This window comes from Heterodontus francisci, chromosome 30 (genome assembly GCF_036365525.1).
Source record: "Heterodontus francisci isolate sHetFra1 chromosome 30, sHetFra1.hap1, whole genome shotgun sequence".
Taxonomy (NCBI): Eukaryota; Metazoa; Chordata; class Chondrichthyes; order Heterodontiformes; family Heterodontidae; genus Heterodontus; species Heterodontus francisci.
The window spans coordinates 33,162,584-33,188,135 of NC_090400.1; the positions used below are offsets into that span (position 1 = coordinate 33,162,584).

The window sequence follows — 25,552 nt, forward strand, 5'->3', positions numbered from 1 at the left end:
GAGCGGAGGGCGGGGCCGAGCGGGGGGGGGGCAGGGTGAGCGGAGGGCGGGGCCGAGGGGGGGGCAGGGTGAGCGGAGGGCGGGGCCGAGCGGGGGGGGGCAGGGTGAGCGGAGGGCGGGGCCGGGGGGGGCAGGGTGAGCGGAGGGCGGGGCCGAGCGGGGGGGGCAGGGTGAGCGGAGGGCGGGGCCGAGGGGGGGTGGGCAGGGTGAGCGGAGGGCGGGGCCGGGGGGGGGGCAGGGTGAGCGGAGGGCGGGGCCGACGGGGGGGGCAGGGTGAGCGGAGGGCGGGGCCGGGGGGGGCAGGGTGAGCGGAGGGCGGGGCCTGGGGGGGCAGGGTGAGCGGAGGGCGGGGCCTGGGTGAGCGGAGGGCGGGGCCGAGGGGGGGGGCCGGGTGAGCGGAGGGCGGGGCGGGGCGGGGCGGGGCCGGTTGCACACGCGCGGAGGTACAACTCTTGTTTGTGGGGCCGCTGAAGCGTCGAATGAAGATTTGTTGTGTGTGTGAGGAGCAGCTGCCGAAATACCGGTGCCCGCGCTGCGACCTCCGTTAGTGAGTACCGCCCGGGCCTTGGTGTCGGAGTAGACCCTTGAACCGGGTATTTTGCTGTAATGGGAGCAGCCGCTCGCAATTGGCGTTGATTATAACTCGAGTCTGCGGCCGCATAGGCCCTGCCTTCTCAGCTGAAGGCCTCGGATGCCACGTTGGTTTACAGCCGGTGGCTCGCTTCCACTGTAACTGGGCGACGGTTTGACTTGACCTCCTTATCGGCCATGGGGGTGTTACAGCTAAGTTCCGGGCCAGGCTTAGCAGCGATACCGCCAAGGCGGATTAACAGGGGTTGCTGAACAGCAAATGCTGTTTTGTTTTCCAACTGCTGCTCCAGCTGAGACCAGCAATCTGTGCACGTTATTTCTCAGCTGTCAGGCTCACTATTTGAACACTATATTGGAAAACTTTATCTGTACAATTGAGAGTGACTGAAGATAGTAGGAGATCGGTGCCTGTTTTGTGTGTTCTATGGTTGGAGTAAATACTGCAAGTGTGTCCATTTAACTAATTGAGAGACTCGAAAGAAGCATTTTATATACAGCACAGGAAGAGGCCATTTGGCTCATCATGTCTGTACTGGCTCTTTGTAAGAGATCTCCAATTGATCTCACATCTCTGCCCTTTATAGCCCTGCAAAATTTTACCCTTCAAGTATTTACCAATCCCCATTTGAAAGTTTCTATTGATTTTGTTTCCACCACGCTTTGTCTGTGCATTCTGGATCATTGTAACTGGCTGCATTTTGTTTTTTTTAAAAAAAAATCTTGTTATCTCTGGTTTTCTTGCCAAGTACCTTAAATCCGTGTTGTCTAATTACTGCCCTTTCTGCCATTACAATTTCTCGTCATTGACCTCCTGAAGTCGGTTACTATCCTTTGAACTATTTACTTCACTTGAGTTTTGTCCTCTGCAGCATTTGACATAGTTCCCTAGATACACAAGTCCAAGTAATATATCAACAAAAAGTTCAGTGGACCCAATATCAACCCCTGGGGGACACTGCTGGGCACTTCTCTCTGGGCTGAAAAACAGCCAGTCACCACCACTATTTTGCTTTCTGACCCTTGGTCGATTTTTTTTTTTTTAGTTTAGTGATACAGCACTGAAACAGGCCCTTCGGCCCACTGAGTCTGTGCTGACTATCAACCACCCATTTATACTAATCCTACATTCCTACCACATCCCCACCTGTCTCTGTATTTCCCTACCACCTACCTATACTAGGGGAAATTTATAATGGCCAATTAACCTATCAACCTGCAAGTCTTTTGGCATGTGGGAGGAACTTGCAAACTCCACACAGGCAGTACCCAGAATTGAACCCGGTCGCTGGAGCTGTGAGGCTGCGGTGCTAACCACTGTGCTGCCCCAATTTTGTATTGTCCACTGTCCCTTTTATTCCTATGGTGTTCAATTTTGCTAACTAGTCTATTATGTGGTACCCAATGTTCCAGCTAAGTTGTGTAGTCTGGCCTTTTTTGATAAATAATGCACATGCACGGCCTCAGAAAAAATGTGAACAAACTGCACTGAAAATAATGGGCTGCACCCAACAACTAAATTTTAAAGTGAACGTTGGTAGTACCTATTAGCAAAATTTTATGTCAATTTAATTATACTTCTGGTTTTGTACTTATTTTCAGTTGCTCTGTGAGATGCTACAAGAAACATAAAGGTATGGATTGTTCTTTATGGTGCCCTAGAAGTTGAATAACTTCTAGTTTTACTATGTGGCTGAAATTAGTTGATGGGTGATTGTTGTGGAATATCCAACTTTCCAAAGGAAACTTTTTAAAGCCATTAGCTGTTGTGTTTGAAGAGTAGATTATAAAAGGGCTGTTTAATCCCTCTGTGAATTAGTTTTCTCCTTGATGGAGGGGTGATGTCCAATAACTGTTGGATTGGAGGTCTAGCTTGGAATTTGAGAAATGTAGATGCCAGGATGATTATCTAGGACCTGCATTATTAAAACAAGATAGTAAATGGAAAGTCTTAATCTGACATTCTTTGTCTGTCTAACTTTGTTCTGATCTTAAATAGAGCTATCATATCTTTCATTTGTGAGGTAATGTACAAAGTATCTGTGAGCAATGAATTACAAGGCCAAATTAGAATTTTCTTTGGATATACCACTTTCTCTCCTGCACAATTGTGACTGAAGTCTTGGCATTTTGAAAAGACTCTGCTTCCTAAATTACTGCAGTAATTGCTCTGTAGTGTGAAATCTTGCAGTTTCGAACAAGCCCATATGTGTTAACACTCAAACTTTTAACAATTGGGTAAAGAATATTTTTGCATGTACTTTTCGGTATAACTAATCAGTTTTGTTTTACTAGATGATTGTAAACCTCAGGAGTCTGGTTCAACGGCAACAATTTCTCCAGCACTGAAGGAAATAGCACAGCAAGATAGCAATGGTACAGATATAATGTTTACTATGGTGGCTAAAAGAGAAATATCTACAAGGTTGTGTTTTTTTTTAGTTCAGATGCTACAACAAGTTTTCAAACTGTTTTGGATCCCAATTTTAAAAGTTTTTTCCAAAATATTTGAGGCACAAACATGAGTTCAGATGAATGCGTTTTACTGTAGTTAACATCAAGCTAATGCGAATGACATTGTAAAACTGCAGCCAATGGAAAACATTTCTTTTGCTATCGGCTGCAGTAAATATAAACTCCTCAACTTAGTGTTCTGATAACACCTGAGATGCACTTTTTTTGTTTGAGTGTGAAACAGTTCAATGCTCTTCTACTAAGTTCCTAATGGAGAGCAGGGCTGGGTGGAAATGCAAACACAGGAGAATGGCACTGGGTGGTCAGGAGAGGGGACTAAAAAAATGAACATGGGCAGCATCTGAAGGAGAATAAATGGTTTGAACTCATTACAAAAGCATGCATCCATTTCTCCTTTTTTAAATGCTGACTATGCTATGTTTTGCAAGATTTCCTGGATTTTAGTTTGAATGAGCATCTGTAGTTTCAAATAAATGTCTACAGAAACACTAATCACTTGTTAGGTTCCCTGTAGAAGACCCCATCAGAGTTGTACTGTGGGTTCTTTCATTATGCAAGAATCCCTGTCGATAAGTTGTATTGAAACTTTGTAAAATGTTACAGGACACTACTGGTCAACAGATGATATCTTGCATGGTGATGATGATGAAGAATCTGATCGGGTACCACTAGAGAAACTGAGACTTTTGGGTATGTAGACAAAAAGAATTGACTGCAACTGAACAATAAAGTGAGTTCTGGCTTTGTAGCATCTGCTATTGAAAATAAATAATTTGAACCAATTCATTTAATAGTCGGTCTTTTTAAGCACCTGATGTCCAAGAACTAAAACCATCTGTGTCGACATCAGTCACTTGAAATGAGTTTCAGCTGTAATGCTGCATGATGGTGGTGTCCTCCCTCTGAGCCAAAGGAAAACATTCATTTACATTGCTGCTGGTGCATTGTGTGACAATATTGAAGGTGGTCTTTGAGGACTCCAACCCACATTGTGCTCAAGGTCCCAAGACTGCATTTCTAAACTATCTGTATGTTTAAGAGCATTTTATAAGTTTGATTCAGTCCTTGCTGGACCTGTGGAGGCCAGCTTTTGAAGTAATGTTACTGTTTTTCTCCTTGTGAAACTAGTGCAACTGCCTCTGAAGCACCCTCACACATGCTGACTACTATCCAGTTACTCTGGGTGGATGGCAGCTAGTTTCCGGTGGAGTGGGCTTCAGACATTAAAGCTTCAGTTTAAATTTGATCTGTTACTACATTCCTTTTCATTTGTCATTCTAACAGCAGAATCGGAGGAATTGAAGAGTTTACTTTGTAACCCTCACCTTAAACAGTTACTGTTGACAGTAGACAAAGCAGAAGACAAAGGAAGCATCATGAAGACCGCTATGCAAGAACCAATTTTCATGGAATTTGCAGATCAGTGTTTACAAATAGTTGAACCCCCAGAGAAAGAAAATTAAATTTCTGCCTTAGTATAAACACTCTCAACCGAGTAAATATTTTTGTAATTTGTAAAATGTATAGCTATCCTGGTTTTAATTAAGTTTTTCTACTTGATTGAAAACTGAACAGCTTGAGTACTCAGCAACTTACTGAATGTGCTACAATGCCAAAGGCTTTGAAATATTGTTTTCCAAAGTTTAACTTATAAAAGCATTGTAATTTTTATTAAAGAACATAGCTGAAGAGTAACATAGTCCAATATTGGAGCCTAACTAATGGCTTGGAACAAATTAATTGTCTTGCTTTTATATACCATGACCAAATAAAACCCAGAATCCAATTTTTGCAATCTCTTGTTTAAAGTATTTACTTTTACTTCCTCTCAACTGTTCTTTCTAATTATAATATTTTAACATAATTGCAGGTGCTGGTCACATTCATTACCTATATTTGCTCTAATCTTCTGCATTCTACCTCCGTTTATCATTTTCTAATTTGGTATCTGAGAGCTTCTTCATTTCTTATGAAGTCCAATAACTTGTATAATTGTAAAAGAACTTCAATACTATCTACATGCCACCAGTCCAAAAAACTCAATTTACCCCAACCCTTACCAATTCCATTTGATACCATGAATGTTTTAGTAGTTTTCAGACAGCCTCATATACTGATTTACTCAAACAACCTGTCCTTTACAATTTCATATGGATTGTTCATGCCTTTAAATATTTGCACTTTTATAGACCTATAGGAGAAATTTTTCCTGTTACTATGCTTGAGATTTTGGACTGCTTAGGTGCAAAAAAAGTCACGAGTGGATGCCTAATCAGGAGTCTGACTGATTTCTGGGTGTTGGCAGCATACATGTGGAGCCAGTCATATCTTTGATAAGGGATAGTGTGTAGAGAAGAGGCTGAAGGATAGATCCTTGGAGGACACTGGACCACTAATCCAAAAAAGTAGTGTCCCCATCGCTTGGCCAACTTTGCTCCTTTTAATTGTCAAAACACAAACAGATTAACTCCAGTTTTTTAAAAAATTTGTTTGAAACGTGGCTATCACTGGCAAGGCCAGCATTTATTACCCATCCCTAATTGCCCTCTGTGGTGGTGGTGAGGCACCACCTTGAACTGCTTATGCTCAATGTTGTTCAGATCTTGCTGCATGTGGAATTCCCCAGGGGTCAGTATTGGGACCCTTGGTGTACAGGGCACAATTTCAAAGTTTGCAGAGAATATGAAATTTGAAAGCATTATGGACTGCAAGGAGGATAGTGTAGAACTTCAAAAGGACAGACAAGTGGCAGATGCAGAGAAATGTGATACATTTTGGAAGGAGGAACATGGAGCGACAATATGAAATAAAGGGTACAATTCTAAACTAGGAGCAGAGGGACCTGGGTGCATAAGTCATTGAAGGTGGCAGGACGGGTTGAGAGCAGTTAATAAAGCATACAGTAGCCTGGGCTTTATTAATAGGGGCATAGAGTACAAGAGCAAGGAGGTTATGGGTGCAGCACTTTAGGATGGATGTGAAAGCATTAGAGAGGGTGCAGAAAAGATTCACGAGAATGGTCCCAAGGATGAAGAACTTAAGATAGATTGGATCTTGAATACACCCAGGCTGTTAAAAGCAACCAGAAGTTGGGATTGTTTTCCTTGAAGAGAAGGCGGAGAGGAGATTTGATAGAAGTATTCGAAATCATGAGTGGTCTGGACAGAATAGATAGGGAGAAACTGTTCCTACTCATGAAGGAACCGAAAACGAGAGGACACAAATTTAAAGTAATTGGCAAAAGTGACATGAAAATAGTTTTCACGCAGTGAATGGTTAAAGTCTGGAATGCACTGTCTGCACATGTGGTGGAGGCAGGTTCAATTGAAGCATTCAAAAGCAAATTAGATGGTTACTTGAAAAGAATGGGCAGGGTTACGGGGAGTGGCACTAGGCGAAATGGTGCAGACATTTTAGGCCGAATGGCTGCCTCCTGTGCTCTAACGATTCTGTGACTGCTTCATTATCTGAGGAGTTGCAAATGGAACTGAATACTGTACAATCATCTCCACTTTGAAAAGGTTACTGATGAAGCAGCTGAAGATGGTTGGGCCTAGGGCACTACTGAGGAACTCCTGCAGCAATATCCTGTGGCTTTAGTGTGGAAGCACACCTGCAGTTGCATGCTGACACCTCCAAGAAATTCTGTTTTACATGGTGGCCAGTTAAAAGTATTATGTGAAGTGCAAATCTTTAGCGATAACAGAGCTGGCATAGTTAGTTAATATATTTAGAATAAAACATTACCAATTGTAAAATTTGACCTGCTCACTTCAATCACACCAGGAGAAGCTAGAAGGACTAATGGTGGAACTTGTGCTGCAAAATTAAGCTGATTGAACAAGCTTCCTGCCTGTAAAGCTGTACAGAATTAGAGCAATAAAAATCAATTTAAGGATTGATTACAGTATTTTCAGATAACACAACTGTTCTAAAGTTAGATTGTCAGTCCACAAGAAAATACAAGCTGAAGAGATCAGCAAAATGCCTTAAAGCCTTCCCTTACCCGATTTAAAAACAATAAGTACCAAAATGTTTATGGATATGTTTAATCCTATACAGATCAGTTTCTCATTTGTACATACAATTTGCTTTCATTAAATAGATAATATATACTTAAACAATTCATTTATCGCTAGTGTGATTTTGAAAGAAGCAAATTCTATCATTGATCACAGATTCTTGATTTGAAATGCAGCAATTCAAGGCTGAGATCGCACTGCACAAGAAATAAAAATACAATGCACTCCATAAGCAAGCCAGCACCCAAAAATGTGTACCTTAGGGATGTTTTATAATACCACTTTGGTCCCATCACTGCTGTGCTGACAGACAGGAATGTAATTCTTTCCACTACCCTGAAGGATTACCTTCCATGACTAACAGTTCAGCAACATGGATTTTAAAAAAAAATGCAACATACAAATTTGGCAAATCATTTTTAAAGCTAAGCATTTTCACTTGCATTAATCCAAAAGTTAATATTTAGTGCAATTTTATTATCCAGTTAAAGGTCTTGCAGCCCTCAAGCTCTCAACTATTCATAATACATATATTTGTTATTTCCATGAATGACAGTTGAATGCAGTCTTCACTGATGAATTGAGATGACAAATCAGCTAACCTTTGGATGTATTTTCAACAAAGAAATGTACATGTAGCTACACAGCATAGCAGCAGATTGGAGGATGTGGACCCCAATACTCCAACATGAGGAGTTACTGGCCTCAGTTGGACTGTCTGGGAAAAGTGACAGGGTTGGTCCCAAATACTTGTTCAACTCTTAGTGTAAAGTTGCAGGCCTTTCCACTCTCACAGGAAATGGCAACAAGTGGCAGAAAGCAGAAGCAAAGGAAGCACTTTTAAAAACAATCTGGTTACTTTGTGTGAGAACCTGGATGCTCAGAGTGCTCATCCCCCATCAAGTTTATAACCAATTTTTCTTGCCACTTCAATCCATTTGCTGTACTAAGTTGAGCACCATTAGCTTCCAGTCAAACAGCTTTTTCTCCTTTGATATGGATCTCCATTAAGCAGACACATACCCTGCTTAAATAGGGATTGCTGCTGGCTGACAGCAAAGCAGCATTAATGGCGAAATGCGGAGGAGTCTACAGCCTATATTTTTGTCCAAAAATATGTATCTGATAGCTATCTTGAAAAAACTAATCTAAAAAATAATTTAGTGTTACAATGTTATCCAGAACATCTTTAAGGATTTATTAAGACAAGATCTCCAGGTTTTTACACAATACCCAAGACTATCAATGCTGTGCAAGGGATTAATTTGAACTTTTCAGTATAATTTGTACACAATCAGTACGCAGCATTAGGAAGTCAGTAAAATTGTGTTCCTTGGTTTGGTCTCAAAGAATGTCATAGCTCTAACCATGTTTCGTAAAAATGAACAAAAACACGATAGTGTTATTTAATTAAATTAGTGAAGGTTGCAGAAAACTGAACAACTAAGCAAAACTGTCAGTTTCCTTTCGTTTGAGATAGGAGTCAGGTTTAAAGTGTCTCACATTTAGAAAAAGAAAATGTTAAGTTTCTAATTTAAAACTTCTCTGAATATAAGACGACTGGAAAAATATCTTAATTGTAGGCTTTTGTTCAAATCAACTGTCCTGAGGTAAGGTACTTATTTATGTAACACGGATTTTAAAAAATAAATTGAAATCGTATCAAACTGTGTTATTTTGGACTGAATTTCTCATCAGAAAGGTAGTATAAACACAGACTTAATAGAAATTGTAGTGTGCTGAAACAGGCAGTAAGTGCAACCTCAGGTTGCGATTTTAGACAAGCCCGGTAATGCAATATTCTGGTTTTGTTTTCTTTAAAATATAGTTTTTTGTCAACAATAAAATTCACTAAGACTCAAGAAATGTGAATTTTGGTTCAATAGGTGTGATCAAAACTAATGATTTTTTTTGATAGATTTTGTATTTGCACTATGTTCTTTCATTACAAATGCATTTTAGCCAAACCTCTTTTATACCTGGAGCTAATCTGATCAAGGTGATCTGCATTTCTGGTTATGGCTCCTACAAGAATCAGGAAATGTTTGTTTTTGCAAGAGGCGAACAGTAACAAGTTTCTATATATAGGATTATTAGGGCATGGTATATTGATAAAATGATTTTTACATCTTTTCCAGTAAAATCTGATTAAGGCCAATGATTGTGCATTTTGTGTGTTCTGGATAAATATCAGCAAAAAGCAACGGAGAGCGCCTGCAGTGGAACTTTACTTGCACCTGGAAAGAAGTAAATATAAAATTAAGTTATGTTAAACAACCATTATGGAGTATTATGTGCCATTTAGCAAAAATACTCATATGGCATTACTAATTTTTAATGTGAATACAAATATCATTTAATTTCTACAGAAGAAAAAAATCCTCACCTCAGGTAATGCTCTAATAGAAGCAATACCCTGATCAGACTGATTATGTTCCACCGTATGGTTACTTCTCCACCTCACCTTCAAGGCAGCCAGTCGAGTAAAGGCCTTAAGAGTTCCAGACACAGATGGAGTCATTCCAGTAGTGCAAAATGAGGACAGGATTAGACCCAGAGGCCAGGAGAATAACTTTAGATCTTGGAATCGAGTCCCTTGGGAATGCTTGTTTGGTGAATCATGTAATGACTGAAATAAAGGCGAGCAAATAGGAGAACCTGGAACCAATTCCATTTCTTTAAAATCTGTCGCATCATCCAATTCATCTGCTGCCAAGACTTCCATTTTAATCTAAAAGATTTGATTAAAAAAAGGGATTAGTTGAATAGTTGATGGGCCAGCTTGACTCATTTGGTAGCACTCTCATCTCTATGAGTCAGAAAGGCTGTGGGTTTGTCCCACTCCAAGACTAGAGCATACAATATGAGCGAAGGTTGCAGTGGGGATATTGTCTTTCCGAAGAGACATTACGCCTCTTTAGTGCACGTAAAGGTGCAATAGCTCCATTAAAAGAGAAAGGAAGAACAATAATCTTGCATTTATATAATACCTTAGGATATCACAAAGCACCTTACAACTAAGGGATTAGTTTTGTAGTACACTCACTGTTGTTACTTAGGCAAAAGGAACAGGAAGTTCTCGCTGTGACTTGGCCAACATTCCTCACTCAAACACCACCATCAAAATATAGGTTACTTGCTCATTAGTTTAATTTAATGTATGGGATCGTTCTGTGGATAAATCAATTGCTGCTTTTCCCTGAACAATTGTCTACACTCCAAAATAATTCGCTAAGTGTGAAGTCCACAAGACATCCCTAAGATACAATAAAATGTTATATAAAATGTAAGTTAATTTTATTTTTCCATCTTTCTATTGTTCAATATATCTGAATGAAAGTGAGATATGTATTAAACTTGCACTGCATCAATTCATACTGAATGAATGCCAGCATTTTTATTTTGTAGTAAATTACTTAAACTTGTAAACTCCCATACATTTGGGTCTGCACTGATTATTCGTTTTACAGAAGGCTGATCTAATGAATGTACTGTAATGCCATACTTCTGGATCAAGAAATTTATGAAATGTATGCAAATTTTTAAATTTGATCATCAAACTTGGCTCTTCAGAAATGTTGTTTCAGTAACTTAAAGGTTAGTTTTGAATTATGTTATTCAATTAAGCCAATACAGCAGCAACTTTTAAATTAAAAATTGCAACTCACTGTCCAAGTTTTCCATGCTCGTTGCAGCACCATGGCAGCATGATGGAGTTTTTTAACCCACTGTCTGGTCAACCACGATCGAATAGCTGCAGTGAAACAAATAAATGACGTGTAAACTTGCAAGAATACACTGGTTGTAAAATTAAGCAATGAAGTGCTACAACCTGTATGAACACAAACTGATGCCTTTTGCATTGATCTAGTTTCATATTTTATTTTTAAAAAGATACAAAAAAGTTCCCCTGCATTCAACTGGAAACTGGCAATAAGAGTCCTGTTTTCCCATATGTGAGCATGTATGTGGGAGGTAGCAGACTTGTTTCTGTTGGACAAGGAATATTCAGAAAGATTAATAGCTGCTACCAATTTTCTGACAAATTAAAAATGAAAAGCAACTGTTGCGTTTGGCAAGAATTACTTGGAAAATTATTTCAGGGGTAAATCAAGATCCAATGTGTTACAGGAATTGCATACTTTATGTATAACATATCTTTAGATAGCTTGCTGATGATGAGTGGGCCAGAAGTTGTGTACCTTGATGCCTGTCATTAGATCTAAGATGAGCAGAGCAGACGATCAACAAAACTGAGTAGAGTTAAGGATAGTTGGGCAATTGGGGGAGCTGAAGTTGAACTTGAAGTTGGGGAAGGGGAGGTGAGAAATACAAATACATTAAAAGTCTAATACCGACAGCCCTGTGCGTTACTTTTTGGGCTGGAAAGTCAGAACGGATTACTCCGTAATTTAGGAACGAGGTCATGTTACCTACAAGTCATTTTTCTTGCTCGTCATTTAATACAAATACTGTAGAACAGTTGTATAAGAGCAACACTTTAGTCAATACATATTAAAATTTACACAAAAACAAAAGACAGTGGAAACTGGAGATCTGAAATAAAACTGAAAATTTTGGAAATACTCAGCAGGTCTGGCAGCATCTGTGGAGTTGAATTTTGACGAAAGGTCATCATCCTGAAATGTTAACTGTTTCCCTCTCCACAGATGCTGCCAGACCTGAGTATTCCAGCATTTTCTATTGTATAATTACGAGTTGTTGTTTGAAACCACTTGAGACAGCATCACACACAAGTTATTGCTGCAGGACTGACAACCCTTTGTTGAGGCAGTAACCATGACAGAATTAATTCAACAGTCTTTCAGACTTCAGAAGGATAAATCTTTAAACCCCGGGATATTAAAAGAAATAGGTGAGGAAATTGCAGATATGTTCATAACTTACCAAAGCTCTACATTCAGGAATTGTGCCTTTGGATCGGAAAAGTGCAAATGTGAGTCCATTATTTAAGAAGTGTGGGGAAGAAACCAAGTTACTACAGTTTAACATCAGTTATGGGGAAGATACTGAAATTTATCATCAGGACAGAGTAACTGAGCACTTGAACTGTATGATCTGAGATTGTGAAGAGTGGGTCAAGCTTGACTATTCTAGCATGATGGAGAGGGAAGTGCCGATTGATATCTAAATGGATTTCCAAAAGGCATTTGATAAGGCCCCACACAAGAGATTATTAGCAAAAATGAAGAATGCATTTATTTAGAAATAACCATGGGACAGGCTGATAATTGGTTGGTAGGTAGGAGACAGAAGTAGAGGCAAAGGGAATATACTGTTATGACCAAGGTGGGAGGAGTTCACCGTCTTCTCTAGTTCCACTTCTCCTGAGGTCACAACATATATTTAAATGTTTACCCAGTTACCGATACAGTCAATCATAGACTACTCTTTATTCCAGAATACAACAACCAGGTTTCTTTAATAAACAACAAAATTATAAGTTTATTATAAAACAAGACATAACCAGTAACGAGGCAAAGCATTAACAAAGAATGAAATAGGAAAGTTCCCTTTTACTGTAGCCCCTCACATACACACCTACCGGTTAACCGAAAGAGAGATTTTCTCTTTCGTGCTCTGTTACAAAAAAAAACAAAAAAAGAATACTTTGGCCAAATACTTGCTAATTCTTGAAGAAAAGAGAAGATATGGAAAGGTGGCAGTTGTCCCTTTTTGGGTTTGACATCCCAAATACGCGTAGACAGCTGTCACTGGGATCTTTCTCTGGAGCAAATCATTCAGGCGGCATTGAGGATTTTTCCAGCAGATTTTTCCCACATCTCAGGAGAAATGCAGCAACTGGGGTTTCAGGAGGAATTTCTTTTTCTTACACTTGCTTCTAAGAGCTTCTCAAAAGAGATGGAACAGGCTGAGCTGGGGTTTTGTCCTTCAGGTTGATTTTTAAAACTCCAACTGACTGTCCAAAGTGAAATGAAAATCAATCTCGAGTCAAGCCTCCTGACCCCTATAAACCTTAACCTGTCACTTCTTTGTAAACTCTTTGCCAAGTCAATAAAAAGCTCCCTGCTGGGTATTTATCTGAAGACAGGTGACTTCCAGTACATGCTGTTTGCAAACAAGACCTCGCAGTCCTTTTAATGACCCCAGTAAAAAAAAAATCCATGGAATCCTTTTCAGTTTTCCCAAATAAAACACAAGTCCTCAAAATTTAACAAAAATGAAAGTGCTTTCATAGCAATATTCCGATTGGCAGGAAGTGACAAGTGGTGTTCCCCAGGGACTTCTAGTAAAGCCTCAGTTTTGAAAGAATAGAAAGTTGTATATCCAAGTGTACATATATCAATTTAGAAGGCGTAGTAAATTATGTAGAATGAATTAGGAAGTTACAAGGGACAAAGATAGATTAAGTGAGCAGGCAAACCTGTAGCACAGGGAGTTCAGTGTGGGGCAGTGTAAGGTCACCTACGTTTGATTCAAAAAAGGCATATCAGAATATTTTTTAAATGGCGAGACACCAGAAACTATGGAGGAGCAAAGGTATTTAAGTGTCCATGTACAAAATCACTAAATAGTAGTGCACAGGTACAAAAAGTAACTGAAAAGGCTAATGGAATAATAGCCTTTATTTCAGGTAACTGGAAGACAAAGGGGTGAAAGTTATGCTTCAGTTGTACAGACTATGCACTCCAACAGGAGTACTATATTCAGTTATGGGCATCAAAACTCAGGAAAGACAAGGATATATTGGTCTTGGAGGGGATATAAAACAGATTGACCAGAATGATCTAAAAGGGTTAAATTATGATGACAGCTTGCAAACACTTATAATCCCTCAAATTTAGAAGACTGAGAGGTAACTTAATCATGTGTTGAAAGTGATAAAAGGATCGGATAGGGTAGATACAAAGAAATTATTTCCTTCAGGGGAATACAGAATAAGTGGGTATAATCTTCAAATTAGAGCTAGATCATTCAGAAGTCAAATCAGGAAGTACTATTTTACACAAAGACTAGTGGAAATCTGGCTCTTTCCTAAAAGGCTGTGAATGCTGTATCAATTGAAATTTTTTAAGACAGTGCGATTTTCATTAAGCAGAGGGAAATCAAAGATTATGGAGCAAAGGCAAATGAATGGAGCTGAAGTAGCATCACCTCTGACCTACTGAATAGTGAAGGACTTAATGGCCTATAACGGTTCCCATGTTCTCTTGGACCTAGGTTGCAAATTCAGCCGTGTTGGCTGTAAGGTGAATAGCAATTCAGCTACTAGTGGGCACAGGACAACATTACAAAAATTCCTATGGTTAATAAGGAAATGAGAAAAATAGACAATGTCACAATGCTGCAATAGTGCTCTTCTAAGGCTGAGCTCAGACAACTTGTTGGGCAGAGCAGAAGCAGCATAACTCTGTACCTATTCATGATAAACCAGAGGTGGAAACGCTTGAGGTAGACACTGATTCCTGAAATGGAAAGGGTTCCATCTCATCACTGACATCTCTTAACTAGATGAGCTATAAAAGGTACAATACTTGCCTGCTTGTATAATAGTTGCTGCCCGCCTTAATCGTGCTAATTTTCTCCGACGGTATCTTCGCCAGCTACATTGAATACAAAGTGCTTTCTTGAAAAGTGTTTGACTCCTTGCACTTTCAAGCAACTCAAGCTAAAAGGGATTTAATAATGTAAATATTTACAAACCATTTTAAACACATATATCCCACAGTAATCTGCACTGTAATAGTGACTACACTTCAAATGTAGTATACAGAGAATGTCTATGGATGTAGTTTACCTGAACTTGAAGGCATTTAATAAGGTTCTACATAAGAGACTGTTAGCTAAAATTAAAGCTCATGAAAATGAAAGCAAATTATTGACCTGTTTAAGAGATTAGTTAGGTGGTGGAAGACAAGAAGTCGGGATAACGGGTATATACTCGAATTGGAAGGACATGATTAGTGGTCTCCCACTGATCTGTGCTGGAGCCTCAACTATTCATTATGTTTATTAATGAGTTAGATAACACAATGGACATCCATATATCCAAGTTTGCCAATGACAAAAAGATTAGTGGCATAAGAAGTAGTGTAGATGGCAGCATAAAATTACAAAGAGACATTGATATATTAAGTGAGTGGCCAAAACTGTAGCAGATGGATTTTAACATAGGGCGGCACAGTGGTGCAGTGGTTAGCACTGCAGCCTCACAGCTCCAGGGACCCGGGTTCAATTCTGGGTACTGCCTGTGTGGAGTTTGCAAGTTCTCCCTGTGACCGTGTGGGTTTACGCCGGGTGCTCCGGTTTCCTCCCACAGCCAAAGACTTGCAAGTGATAGGTAAATTGGCCATTATAAATTGCCCCCAGTGTAGATTGGTGGTAGGGAATATGGGATTACTGTAGGGTTAGTATAAATGGGTGGTTGTTGGTCGGTACAGACTCGGTGGGCCGAAGGGCCTGTTTCAGTGCTGTATCTCTAAAATAAAAATTTAAAAAAAACATAGGTAAGTGTGAGGGCATCCATTTTACACCAGAAAAGGAGAAATCCGAGTATTTTTTAAAATGCCGAAAAGTTAGCAGTAGTGGAGGCCCGAAAAGATTTAGGGTCAGGTACAAAAAAGAAAATCAAAAAGACTAATAGAATGTTAGCCATTATAACTAAAGGACTCAAATGTAAAGGGGAGGCAATTTTGTTAAAGCTACACAAAGCCCTTGTTAGACCACATCTGGAGTATTGTATACAGTTTTGGGCACCAGAATGTCACCAGGGTTCCAAGGTTAGATTGTGAGGAGAAATTACATAAACTAGGCTTGCATTCCCTGGAATGGAAAAGGTTAAGGAGTGATTTGATTGAGTTATTTTGAATTTTGGAAGAAATTGACAGCGTAGAGAAAGGGAAACGTTTTCCCCTAATGGGGGAGTCTTAGACAAGAGGACATAATCTTAAAATTAGAGCCAGGCCATTCAGAAGAGAAGTTAAGAAACACTTCTTCCTGCACAGGGTGGTAATAGTTGTTGAACTCTCTCACACAAAAAGCAATAATGCTAACTCAATTAATAATTCTAAATCTGAGATTGGTACATTTTTGCTAACCAAGGGTGTTAAGCAACATGAAGCCAAGGCAGGTTGATGGAGTTGGGATACAGAGCAGCCATGATCTCACTGAATAGAAGAACAGACTTGACTTGAGGGACTGGATAGTCTACTGTTCTTATGCTGCTCTAACCAAAATCAAAAATCAAAAATATATAACCAGAGATAGATAATTTAGGCAACTTACCATGCTATGAGTCATGAACACTTTTGTTTTGCCACAGTGTACTAACGAGCTACATGACCTGTTCTCAGTTGGATTATGGAAGGAAGATACGACACTTTGGTCAGCTAACACGTTAGCGAGAATGTCCTGCACAGTGAACTGCAAAGCCTCAGTGCTGCCATCTGTTGATGAAGAACCTGCAAAGGCAAACGATATCCATTTCCATGGCAACAGCATCTTCACGACAGGCGGATGTGAGACAGCAGAGACAGCGCAGCAAAGTCGAGTCAATTAGCAAGTTGAAGGCAGCAAACAGAAAATGTAGGAATTGGTGAAGTCAAATCGAGAGAAACTGGAAGGATAGAGAGAAAACATAGGAAAGAGGAGATAAAATTAAGAGGACAAATCTAATACAGCACCAGTTACAAAAACATGCAGCATATAAATAAAAGTTACTTTGCTATACATAAAGCTGCACTTCCAAAACAGTAATAAAGCTGGAATCATTTATCTGAATAACAGTTTTATGATGTAAATGTTGCTCCTAAAAATACCAAAAAAACTGACAAACCTTTTCTCTTTTTTGCAGGAGAGCATCCATTAATGCTGGCTGCAGTTTTTAAATTAAGTTGCCAATATGTTCTCAGAAGTCCATAGCGCTCCAAAAAGTGCTCAAATGGAACTCTAAATTAAAAAGTACTGTTAGACACCATGTGAGAACAAAAGCATAGTTTACAAAGCATACCTCATAAACAGTCAGTTTTGAATCCAGGCCAAATGAAATGCAAATTTTATACTGCAGCATCTTTCCCAAAGGAACCACTCATCAAATCGATCAGTATTCTCTGTGCAACTGGCCTGATTTGTAGCTTTTTTAGCATATGATTTTCACAATTATTTATTCATAACCCATTAGGAACTAATAGGACATGATTATTAGATGTTCCATCATATTTTAGGCATACATCAAGAACTATATTTAGCTCAAGATCCCTTTTTCCACTCACTCACTCTGGCAATTAATACATGACACACAAGAAGCCATGAGTTCTTAGCATATAAAAAAGGTAAAATGGTTATAGGCTAACATACCTAATAGGGAATCCAGCTGCACTGATGTTGATTGTTTCAACTATACCACAGGCTTCTAACTGGCTGAGAATCTAAAGCAAACAGGTCACCTTATGACAATCAGCATAAGTACTCTCAAATATTTGATGTAAATTTCCTTCTGGCTGCACCATGGACAAAAGCGTGGTGCACCGACAGTAAAATTTTATATGAAGACAAAGCATTGATTTGAAATGTTGCAGAAAATTTTGTTGCTCAAATAAAATGTTAAACTCAGAAAAACAACTTTACTAAAAGGAGATTACACAACACCCAAGGCTTATGGCATTTCCTAAAATAAAAATCATACCTCCATTTAAAATTAATATTTTGAAACTATAAACTAAAGCCATTTATTAAACTGCCAACACTAACTGAAATAATGTATCTAAAAAGGTAAAAACTATTAACTGGAATTTTCTTTCTACATTAATTGAAAAATCAAAACTTTCTTTTACAGCCTCTGAAAACAGTTCTACCAACATACAAATAACCTATCGTAACTCAAACTAATCCAAGTTCCATCAGCTTAATTTGAATAACCAAAACTAGTTTATTGCTAGTATCTTCACTGACACTTTATCTTGTTCTATGAGAATACCTCCTCCGATCTAAAAAGGAAAGGCTTGCAGTCCAAATTAGGCTTGATGCATCTTATGTAGTGAGGCGTCGTGCAGTTCAAAATATGCATCAGGCTTTCCAGTGAACCCTGCAGGAAAAAGAGGAGATGTAGAAACACTGGAGGACAGAACTACAAGAGACTCGTCTTGTATTTGTCAGGTATATCAATGAAGCATTAATACAAACAGACCTTAAACTTGGAGACCACAGTAACTGCTTTGTTCTGAGCTTTATTATCATTGTCTTCTTTCTCCTCAACAGGAAATAGTTCCATCAGCAAGGCATTCTGGGATTTCTGCATAAGCTGCACCAGCTCTGGTGGGACAGGATCCTAATGTAGCAAGAACACAATAATTACCCATACATAAAACACTCATTTGCTGCATGGTGGCCACAGCAAGGTGAACAGCAAAGCTCTTAACAAAACCTGTAGTTTTAATAAATATTTGAACGTTATACTAAACTCCATTTTAAGATGTTAACAGTGGTGCTATGCTGTTTACATATTTAAATATACAGAACCATGCCCTTAAAACACAACTTTTGATTGTGAAACAAAAGGGTACTTCATAAATATTTTTACTGAGTTCTTTATTAATGAGGGAGCAATAAGCAATGCACGTTACAACAGAATTTGTTTTAAAGGACTAATTAAAGTACATGAGATTAAGTTACCAGCACCATTGGACCAAATAACCTTTCAAGTTACTAAAAATACTACAGTAATTTTTTTTGGACACGATATATCTTTTAGAAATTCTTTGGCCTCCTTATCTCGAGAGACAATGGGTAAGCGCCTGGAGGTGGTCAGTGGTATGTGGAGCAGCGCCTGGAGTGGCTATAAAGGCCAATTCTAGAGTGACAGGCTCTTCCACAGGTGCTGCAGAAAAATTTGGTTGTCGGGGCTGTTACACAGTTGGCTCTCCCCTTGCGCCTCTGTCTTTTTTCCTGCCAACTGCTAAGTCTCTTCGACTCGCCACACTTTAGCCCCGCCCTAACATTCTATAATATCTACTGAATGCATTCAGCAAGACAATTACAATTTATTATAAAGATGTATGCTTCTCTCTCTCCCTTCAAACCACAAAATTCCTGCATACCAGACAGTGAAGAGATTACTTGATTAATTACTCAACTACTTGATTTTCTACCAATAATGGGAGAATCCCTAACCTTTGCTCATCACTTCTCTGAAGTAGTGACTGACAAAAAATTCAGTAGAACAGGGAAAATCATACCCGACTTCCATAACAAATCAGACTATACAAATCCACGTGTGTGCACGTTTGCTTTAAAACTCAGTGTAATTCTGTTTTTAGGTGAAGTACAAAACAAAACCAAAAGAAAACCACGACAATATGAACATTACATACATCAGACACTACTTTAAGTCAAAAGGCTGTGGTTTCAAAGTCCAATGCAAGGCTTTTGGGCACATAATCCAGGCTGACACTTCAATGCAATACTGAGGGAATGCTGCACTGTCAGAGGGATTATGCCTCATTAACTGAGTCTGCAGTAAATGCCTCAGGAACATTCAACTCTCCTTACCTTGTTCTTTTCCATCATTCCCTCAATCTGGTAGTTAACTTTGCCCGCGTAATGAGCCACTATGAAATTGGGAACCTTGCTAAACACATTCCAGCTCATACAATGGTTACTCGACAAAGCTGCCTGAAGGCGAGTTTTAAATTGGTTTGCATCGGAAAGTCGATTAAGGCGGCTCTCCTACAGGAAGAGAGATTGTGCAGAAATTCAAAATGAAAAATCAGTGAGCATTTACGAACTATTTTTACAATCCATCACTACAATTTGTTGGACAAATAGTGTCAAAACATCCATGTTTGTAGGAGCTAAAGCAAATTTTAAAAATTGCAGAAATTGGGTAAAAATCCTTCACTTTTAAAGAATGACACAAAGCATAAATAAGTGTTTTCTTCACAAAAATCACATTTTTAAATAATCCCCTTCCCCTATCCATGCCCCACCCCGGCCCCAGTTGCAAGCGCTAGTGAAAGGCTTGGGCTGGCTGGTAAAATTATATAAACTTTATTTTTTAAGTAGTGCCAACCATTGTCAGTAGTGTCAGAATTTTCACCATTTTATGAGTTTCACAATATACAATTCAATCCAAGTACTTTTCTCTAAATCAGGAAATATTAGCATTGTATAAAATTTTGTTCAAAGACATTATGGTAAGTACTGTTAAATTCCTACACTACAGCAGTGACTACACTTCAGAAACTGGTTCTAAAGCAATTTGGGATGTCTTGAGGTTGCAAAAGGTACTATATAAAAGCAATTTCTCTCTTTAAAAGTGGTAAATTTAAGTTTATAGACAGAAAATGTAGGCATCACCTAGATAACTATGTCGAGCAAGGTTCTGATGAAATGGTGCAAAATGTCACAAAGGAAAAACAAGGTGCACGAATACAGTCTACTACTCTTAATTCTAAGTTGCTTAATTCAAAAGATCTGATAATTCAAATGAAATTGTGCAAAAAAAACACCATTGAAAATTCATTGGTTATTTCAAATTCAAATTCTCATTCCAAATGTTCCTGACTGGTGACATTTGATGCTCAATTCAAATTCTATGATCAATATTGGGTGCCTTGGTGCAGCAGCCATCCCACACTGAGGGCTGGATTTTGTTCCCAGCCCGATGTCGGGTTCCTTGGCGGAGATGGGGTGCTGGAGAATTGGAGTGGCAGCGGCTGCCATGGAACCTGATGCCAGGATTGCCGGGCCCGATCTTCCCGGCAGTGGGGAAGCTCCGTGGCAGCCCTGCGATGGGACCCAAGTTAGCATATGTAAGTTACATATTTGCATGAATTAAAACACAAACCGCAGCGATCTTACCTTCAGTTCCTGATCTTCGGCGTGATGTGCGGCACTCACACACCTTCATTTTTCCATGCAGGAAATGCTGGCGCCACCGAAGTGGGGAAGGGGTGAATTCTGCAATCGGGTATACGGGGGGGGAAAGGGGTGAACTCTGCACTGACGGGTGGATTGGGGGGTGGGGGAGAGGTGAATTCTGCACTCTGATGGGTGGAGTTGGGGGGGAAGGGGTGAATACTGCGTTATGGTGCGCTTTTTGCAGGGCTGGCAGCCTTTTAAAAATGGCGCCAGCAACTGCTCCCTCAACAGGTGTCACCAAGGCAGTCCCCACATGATTTGGGGGGCGGGGGGAGCTGCCGTCAATATGTAAAGTGGCTGCCCGCCACGTAATCATGGTGGCATGGCTCCTATGGAGGACGGCTGCCATGTTCCCCGCCCACTGCCGCTCCCGTAGGCGGGACTACAAAAGCCAGTCCTTAGAGTAGTTCGCAATTCAGTGGAGATGAATGGAAATAGAGAGCCTTTTTAAGCAGTTCTGACCAGCATATTATAAAAAGGGTATAGAGGTACTGGAAAAGGTGTAAAAACAATTCACAAGGATGATACCAGATCTGAGAGGGTATACTTACCAGGAAAGACTGAGGCTCTTTTCTCAAGAGAGAAGGCTGAAGGTTACGACAACAACTACTTATATTTATACAGCACCTTAATGTAATAAACCGTCTCAAGGTTTTTTTTTATTCATTCATGGGACGTAGGCATCACTGGCCAGGCCAGCATTTATTGCCCATCCCTAATTGATCTCAAGAAGGTGGTGGTGAGCTGCCTTCTTGAACTGCTGCAGTCCATTTGGGATAGGTATACCCACAGTGCTGTTAGGAAGGGAGTTCCAAGATTTTGACCCAGCGACAGTGAAGGAAAGGTGATATAGTTCCAAGTCAGGATGGTGTGTGACTTGGAGGGGAACTTGCAGGTGGTGGTGTTCCCATGTATTTGCTGCCCTTGTCCTTCTAGTTGGTAGAGGTCGCGGGTTTGGAAGGTGCTGTCCAAGGAGCCTTGGTGCATTGCTGCAGTGCATCTTGTAGATGGTACACACTGCTGCCACTGTGCGTCGGTGGTGGAGGGAGTGAATGTTTGTAGATGGGGTGCCAATCAAGCGGGCTGCTTTGTCCTGGATGGTGTCGAGCTTCTTGAGTGTTGTTGGAGCTGCACCCATCCAGGCAAGTGGAGAGTATTCCATCACACTCCTGACTTGTGCCTTGTAGATGGTGGACAGGCTTTGGGGAATCAGGAGGTGAGTTACCCGCCTCAGGATTCCTAGCCTCTGACCTGCTCTTGTAGCCACGGTATTTATATGGCTACTCCAGTTCAATTTCTGATCAATGGTAGCCCCTAGGATGTTGATAGTGGGGGATTCAGCAATGGTAATGCCGCTGAATGTCAAGCAGAGCTGGTTAGATTCTCTCTTTTTGGAGATGGTCATTGCCTGGCACTTGTGTGGCGCGAATGTTACTTGCCACTTATCAGCCCAAGCTTGGATATTGTCCAGGTCTTGCTGCATTCCTACACGGACTGCTTCAGTATCTGAGGAGTCAAGAATGGTGCTGAACATTGTGCAATCATCAGCGAACATCCCCACTTCTGACCTTATGATTAAAGGATTGAAGGTGCTTCACAGGAACATTATAAAACAAAATGTGATAGAGTCACATAAGGAGATATTAGGCCACCAAAAGCTTGGTCAAAGAAGTAGGTTTTAAGGACTGTCTTAAAGGAGCAGACTGAGGTAGCTAGGTGGAGAGGTGTAGGAAGGGTATTCCAGAGTTTAGTGCCAAGGCAACTGAAGGTGCAACCTCCAACTGTGGAGCAATTAAAATCAGGGATGTTCAAGAGGCCAGAATTACATGAGCACAGATGTCTTGGAGGGTTGTTGGGCTGGATAAGATTACAGAAATAGTGAGGGTCGAGGCCGTGGAGGGATTTGAAAACAGGAATGAGAATTTTAAAATCAGGATGAGTCAACATAGGTCAGCAAGCACAGGCAGCTGAGTTTTGGATAATTTCAAGTGTACGGAGGGCAAAATGTGGGAAACCAGCAGAAATACATTGGAATAGTCAAGTCTAGAGGTAGCAAAGGCATGAGTAAGAGTTTCAGCAGATGATCTAAGACAGGGAGAAGTCAGGCGATGTTATGGAGGTGGCAATAGGCGATCTTAGCGATTGAATATGTGGTCGAAAGCTCACCTCAAGGTCAAATATGACACCAAGGTTGCGAACAGACTGATTTAGTCTCAGACTGATGCCAAGGAGAGGGATGGGGTTGGTAGCTAGGGAATGGAGTTTGGAGCGAGGACCAAAAACAATGGCTTCAGTCTTCCCAATATTTGACCTGAGAGAGGTCTTTAAGATAATGAAAGAGTTTGATGCAGTAGATGTAGGGAAAATGTTTCCACTTGGGGTTGAGGTGTGTTTTCCAAAACAAATGTTATGGATATAAATTAGTCACTAATAAATCCAATAGGAAAACTGGGAAAAAAATGTTATGCATAATGGCAAGGATGAAACATGTTATCGCAAAGAGTAGTTCAGGCAAATAGCATCAATGCATTTAAGAGGAAGACAAATAATCACATGAGAGAGAAAGGAATAGAAGGTTATATAGAACGAAAGGAAATTAGATAACGGAGGTTGGGAGGAGGCACATGTGGAACATAAATGCATAGACCAGTTGGGCCGGAAGGCTTGTTTCTGTGTTGCACACTATGTAAGTACAAGTTAGTTTTGTTCTAGTAGTAAATGCAGCATCAGCAAAGTTAGTGAAATTGGTAAAACTAATATTTTAAAGATGACATTTTTAGTAAATTTCACCTGACCATAGCTGATAAAGAGAAGTAAATGATAGTTCTGCTCATATAAACCCCAGCCATGCTGTGGGAGTAATTATTTTGCTGGAATGCTAATAAAAATCACAAACTGGTAATCCAGCATCTCAATTTACTTTAGCAACCCAATAGATGTGCACTGATACTTTATACAAGTCTAAACACCTTATTTTCAATTTCAAATAAAATATATAACTTAAGCTTGTGGAAACTTTGAGAACCCAATAAGTGAATGCAGAAAGTGCAAATGAAAAGGAATAAACAATAGAACAAAAAAAAAAAATTGAAGACAAACTTCCATTTATATTTCACACCCTCAGGACATTCCAAAATATTTTGCAACCAATGGATTATTTTTTGAAGTTTAATCACTTGTTAGGTAAGCAGGGCAGCCAGTCTGCACACAGCAAGGTCTCACAAATCAATCTGTCTTGGTGGCGTTTGATGGATAATTGTGGAATGTGGAACTTGCTATCAAATAGAGTAGTTGAGGCGAATAGCATTAGATGCTTTTAAGAGGAAGCTAGATGAGTATACAAGGGAGAAGGGAATAGAATGATATGCAGATAGGGTTACATGAAGTGGGGTGGGTAGAGGCTCATGTGGAGCATAAACACCAATGGACCAGTTGGGCTGAATGGCCTGGTTCTGTACAATAAATTCAAAGAAAAATGTTAGTCATGACAACAGGAGAACACTGCTCGAGTAATTCCATTGGATCTTTTACATCCATCTAAATAGACAGATGGGAGCTCAATTTAACATTCCTCACAAAGATGCACCCCTAACAATGCAGCACTTCTTCAGTACTATACTGAAGTTGCAGCCTACATTTTGTGCTCAAATCCTGGAGTGGTACTTGAACATATGACCTTCTGACTCAGATGAGAGAGCCATCACTGAGCTAAACAGGTGCTATGCAGGACAGCGAAGTTGGAATGTAAAAGAACGGAAGCAATTCACAAGGTAACTATTAGGCGACACCAAGTTTATATTTTGAAAGTATGAAGATTGCAGGAAAAATAAAAGACTGAAGGAGGTAAGAAACTCCAGTTTTGAGGTACTGGGAAAAAAAGATTAGAAGACTGCAATGAGTTTTGATTTCAGCACTACACAGTACCACACTCTGTACAGGACATCCCCATAGCCTTTGACAAAGAAAGGTTCATTGAAACTTCTCAAAAGAATTCCAACTCTTACTCCACTCCCTGCCCTCACTAAAGACAAAAAAGTAAATCAACTTTATTTTAATCACAAGTCTATTAATGGGGCAAATCAACTAACAAGGTCAGAACCATTGTTACCTTTCAATCTGTGTTTTCTACTCAGCACATGCTTACAAAAGACAAGTTGAAGAAACAACCAACCTCATTTAAAAGGGAAAAGATGCTGGTGGGATTCCCCTCAATCAGATCTAAACAGCTCTGGTTATCCTGGTAACTAATGAAGGACCACGCCAGACCCTCTGCACTGTATTCCTCCTAAAGAATAGAATAGCAGGGGTGAAAAAACGTCAAATTCAAAAATATAGCATATTTTCCAGAGATCTGAGCCAATTCTTATTTGAGCAAATAGCTTGCTTGTCCCTGTTATTGGCAGGCTCTCATTACTTCCCTGAGCTCATGTGTGGAGTGACTGGAACTACATCTTATTGTAATAGATTTCACTGTACAAAAGCTACCTAAATAGATCTGATCAAAAGTTATTAGTTTGAGGAATAAATAATCTTGTCTTTTGAATAGGCAATAAAACATACAGTTTAAA

General features: G+C 39.8%; 2 protein-coding genes across 4 annotated transcripts in view; one reads left to right on the forward strand and one right to left on the reverse strand.

The window, feature by feature from the left end:
• The first annotated feature begins 413 nt into the window (after window positions 1-413).
• Window positions 414-4,858, forward strand: znhit3 (zinc finger, HIT-type containing 3). Of its 2 annotated transcripts, none has more exons than XM_068010323.1 (5): window positions 414-547; window positions 2,191-2,222; window positions 2,884-2,964; window positions 3,667-3,753; window positions 4,351-4,858. In XM_068010323.1, the coding sequence occupies exons 1-5, from the start codon at window positions 480-482 to the stop codon at window positions 4,524-4,526; spliced, it is 444 nt and encodes a 147-aa protein (XP_067866424.1). In that variant the 5' UTR covers window positions 414-479; the 3' UTR covers window positions 4,527-4,858. The 2 variants fall into 2 exon arrangements, with proteins under 2 accessions (XP_067866424.1, XP_067866423.1); XM_068010322.1 differs by having other exon boundaries at window positions 417-547; window positions 4,348-4,858.
• A 2,240-nt stretch (window positions 4,859-7,098) lies between these two features.
• Window positions 7,099-25,552, reverse strand: part of LOC137346667 (unconventional myosin-XIX) — a 57,662-nt gene continuing 39,208 nt past the window's right edge. The window contains exons 14-24 of one of the 2 annotated variants that reach the window (XM_068010317.1): window positions 25,156-25,269; window positions 19,614-19,790; window positions 18,253-18,393; window positions 18,043-18,150; window positions 17,424-17,494; window positions 16,903-17,015; window positions 16,353-16,528; window positions 14,607-14,736; window positions 10,754-10,839; window positions 9,472-9,816; window positions 7,099-9,322 (exon numbers count right to left, since the gene is read on the reverse strand). In XM_068010317.1, coding sequence (XP_067866418.1) covers window positions 9,209-9,322; window positions 9,472-9,816; window positions 10,754-10,839; window positions 14,607-14,736; window positions 16,353-16,528; window positions 16,903-17,015; window positions 17,424-17,494; window positions 18,043-18,150; window positions 18,253-18,393; window positions 19,614-19,790; window positions 25,156-25,269 — 1,575 coding nt within the window. In that variant the 3' untranslated portion in view covers window positions 7,099-9,208. The other variant, XM_068010319.1, reaches the window with a different exon arrangement.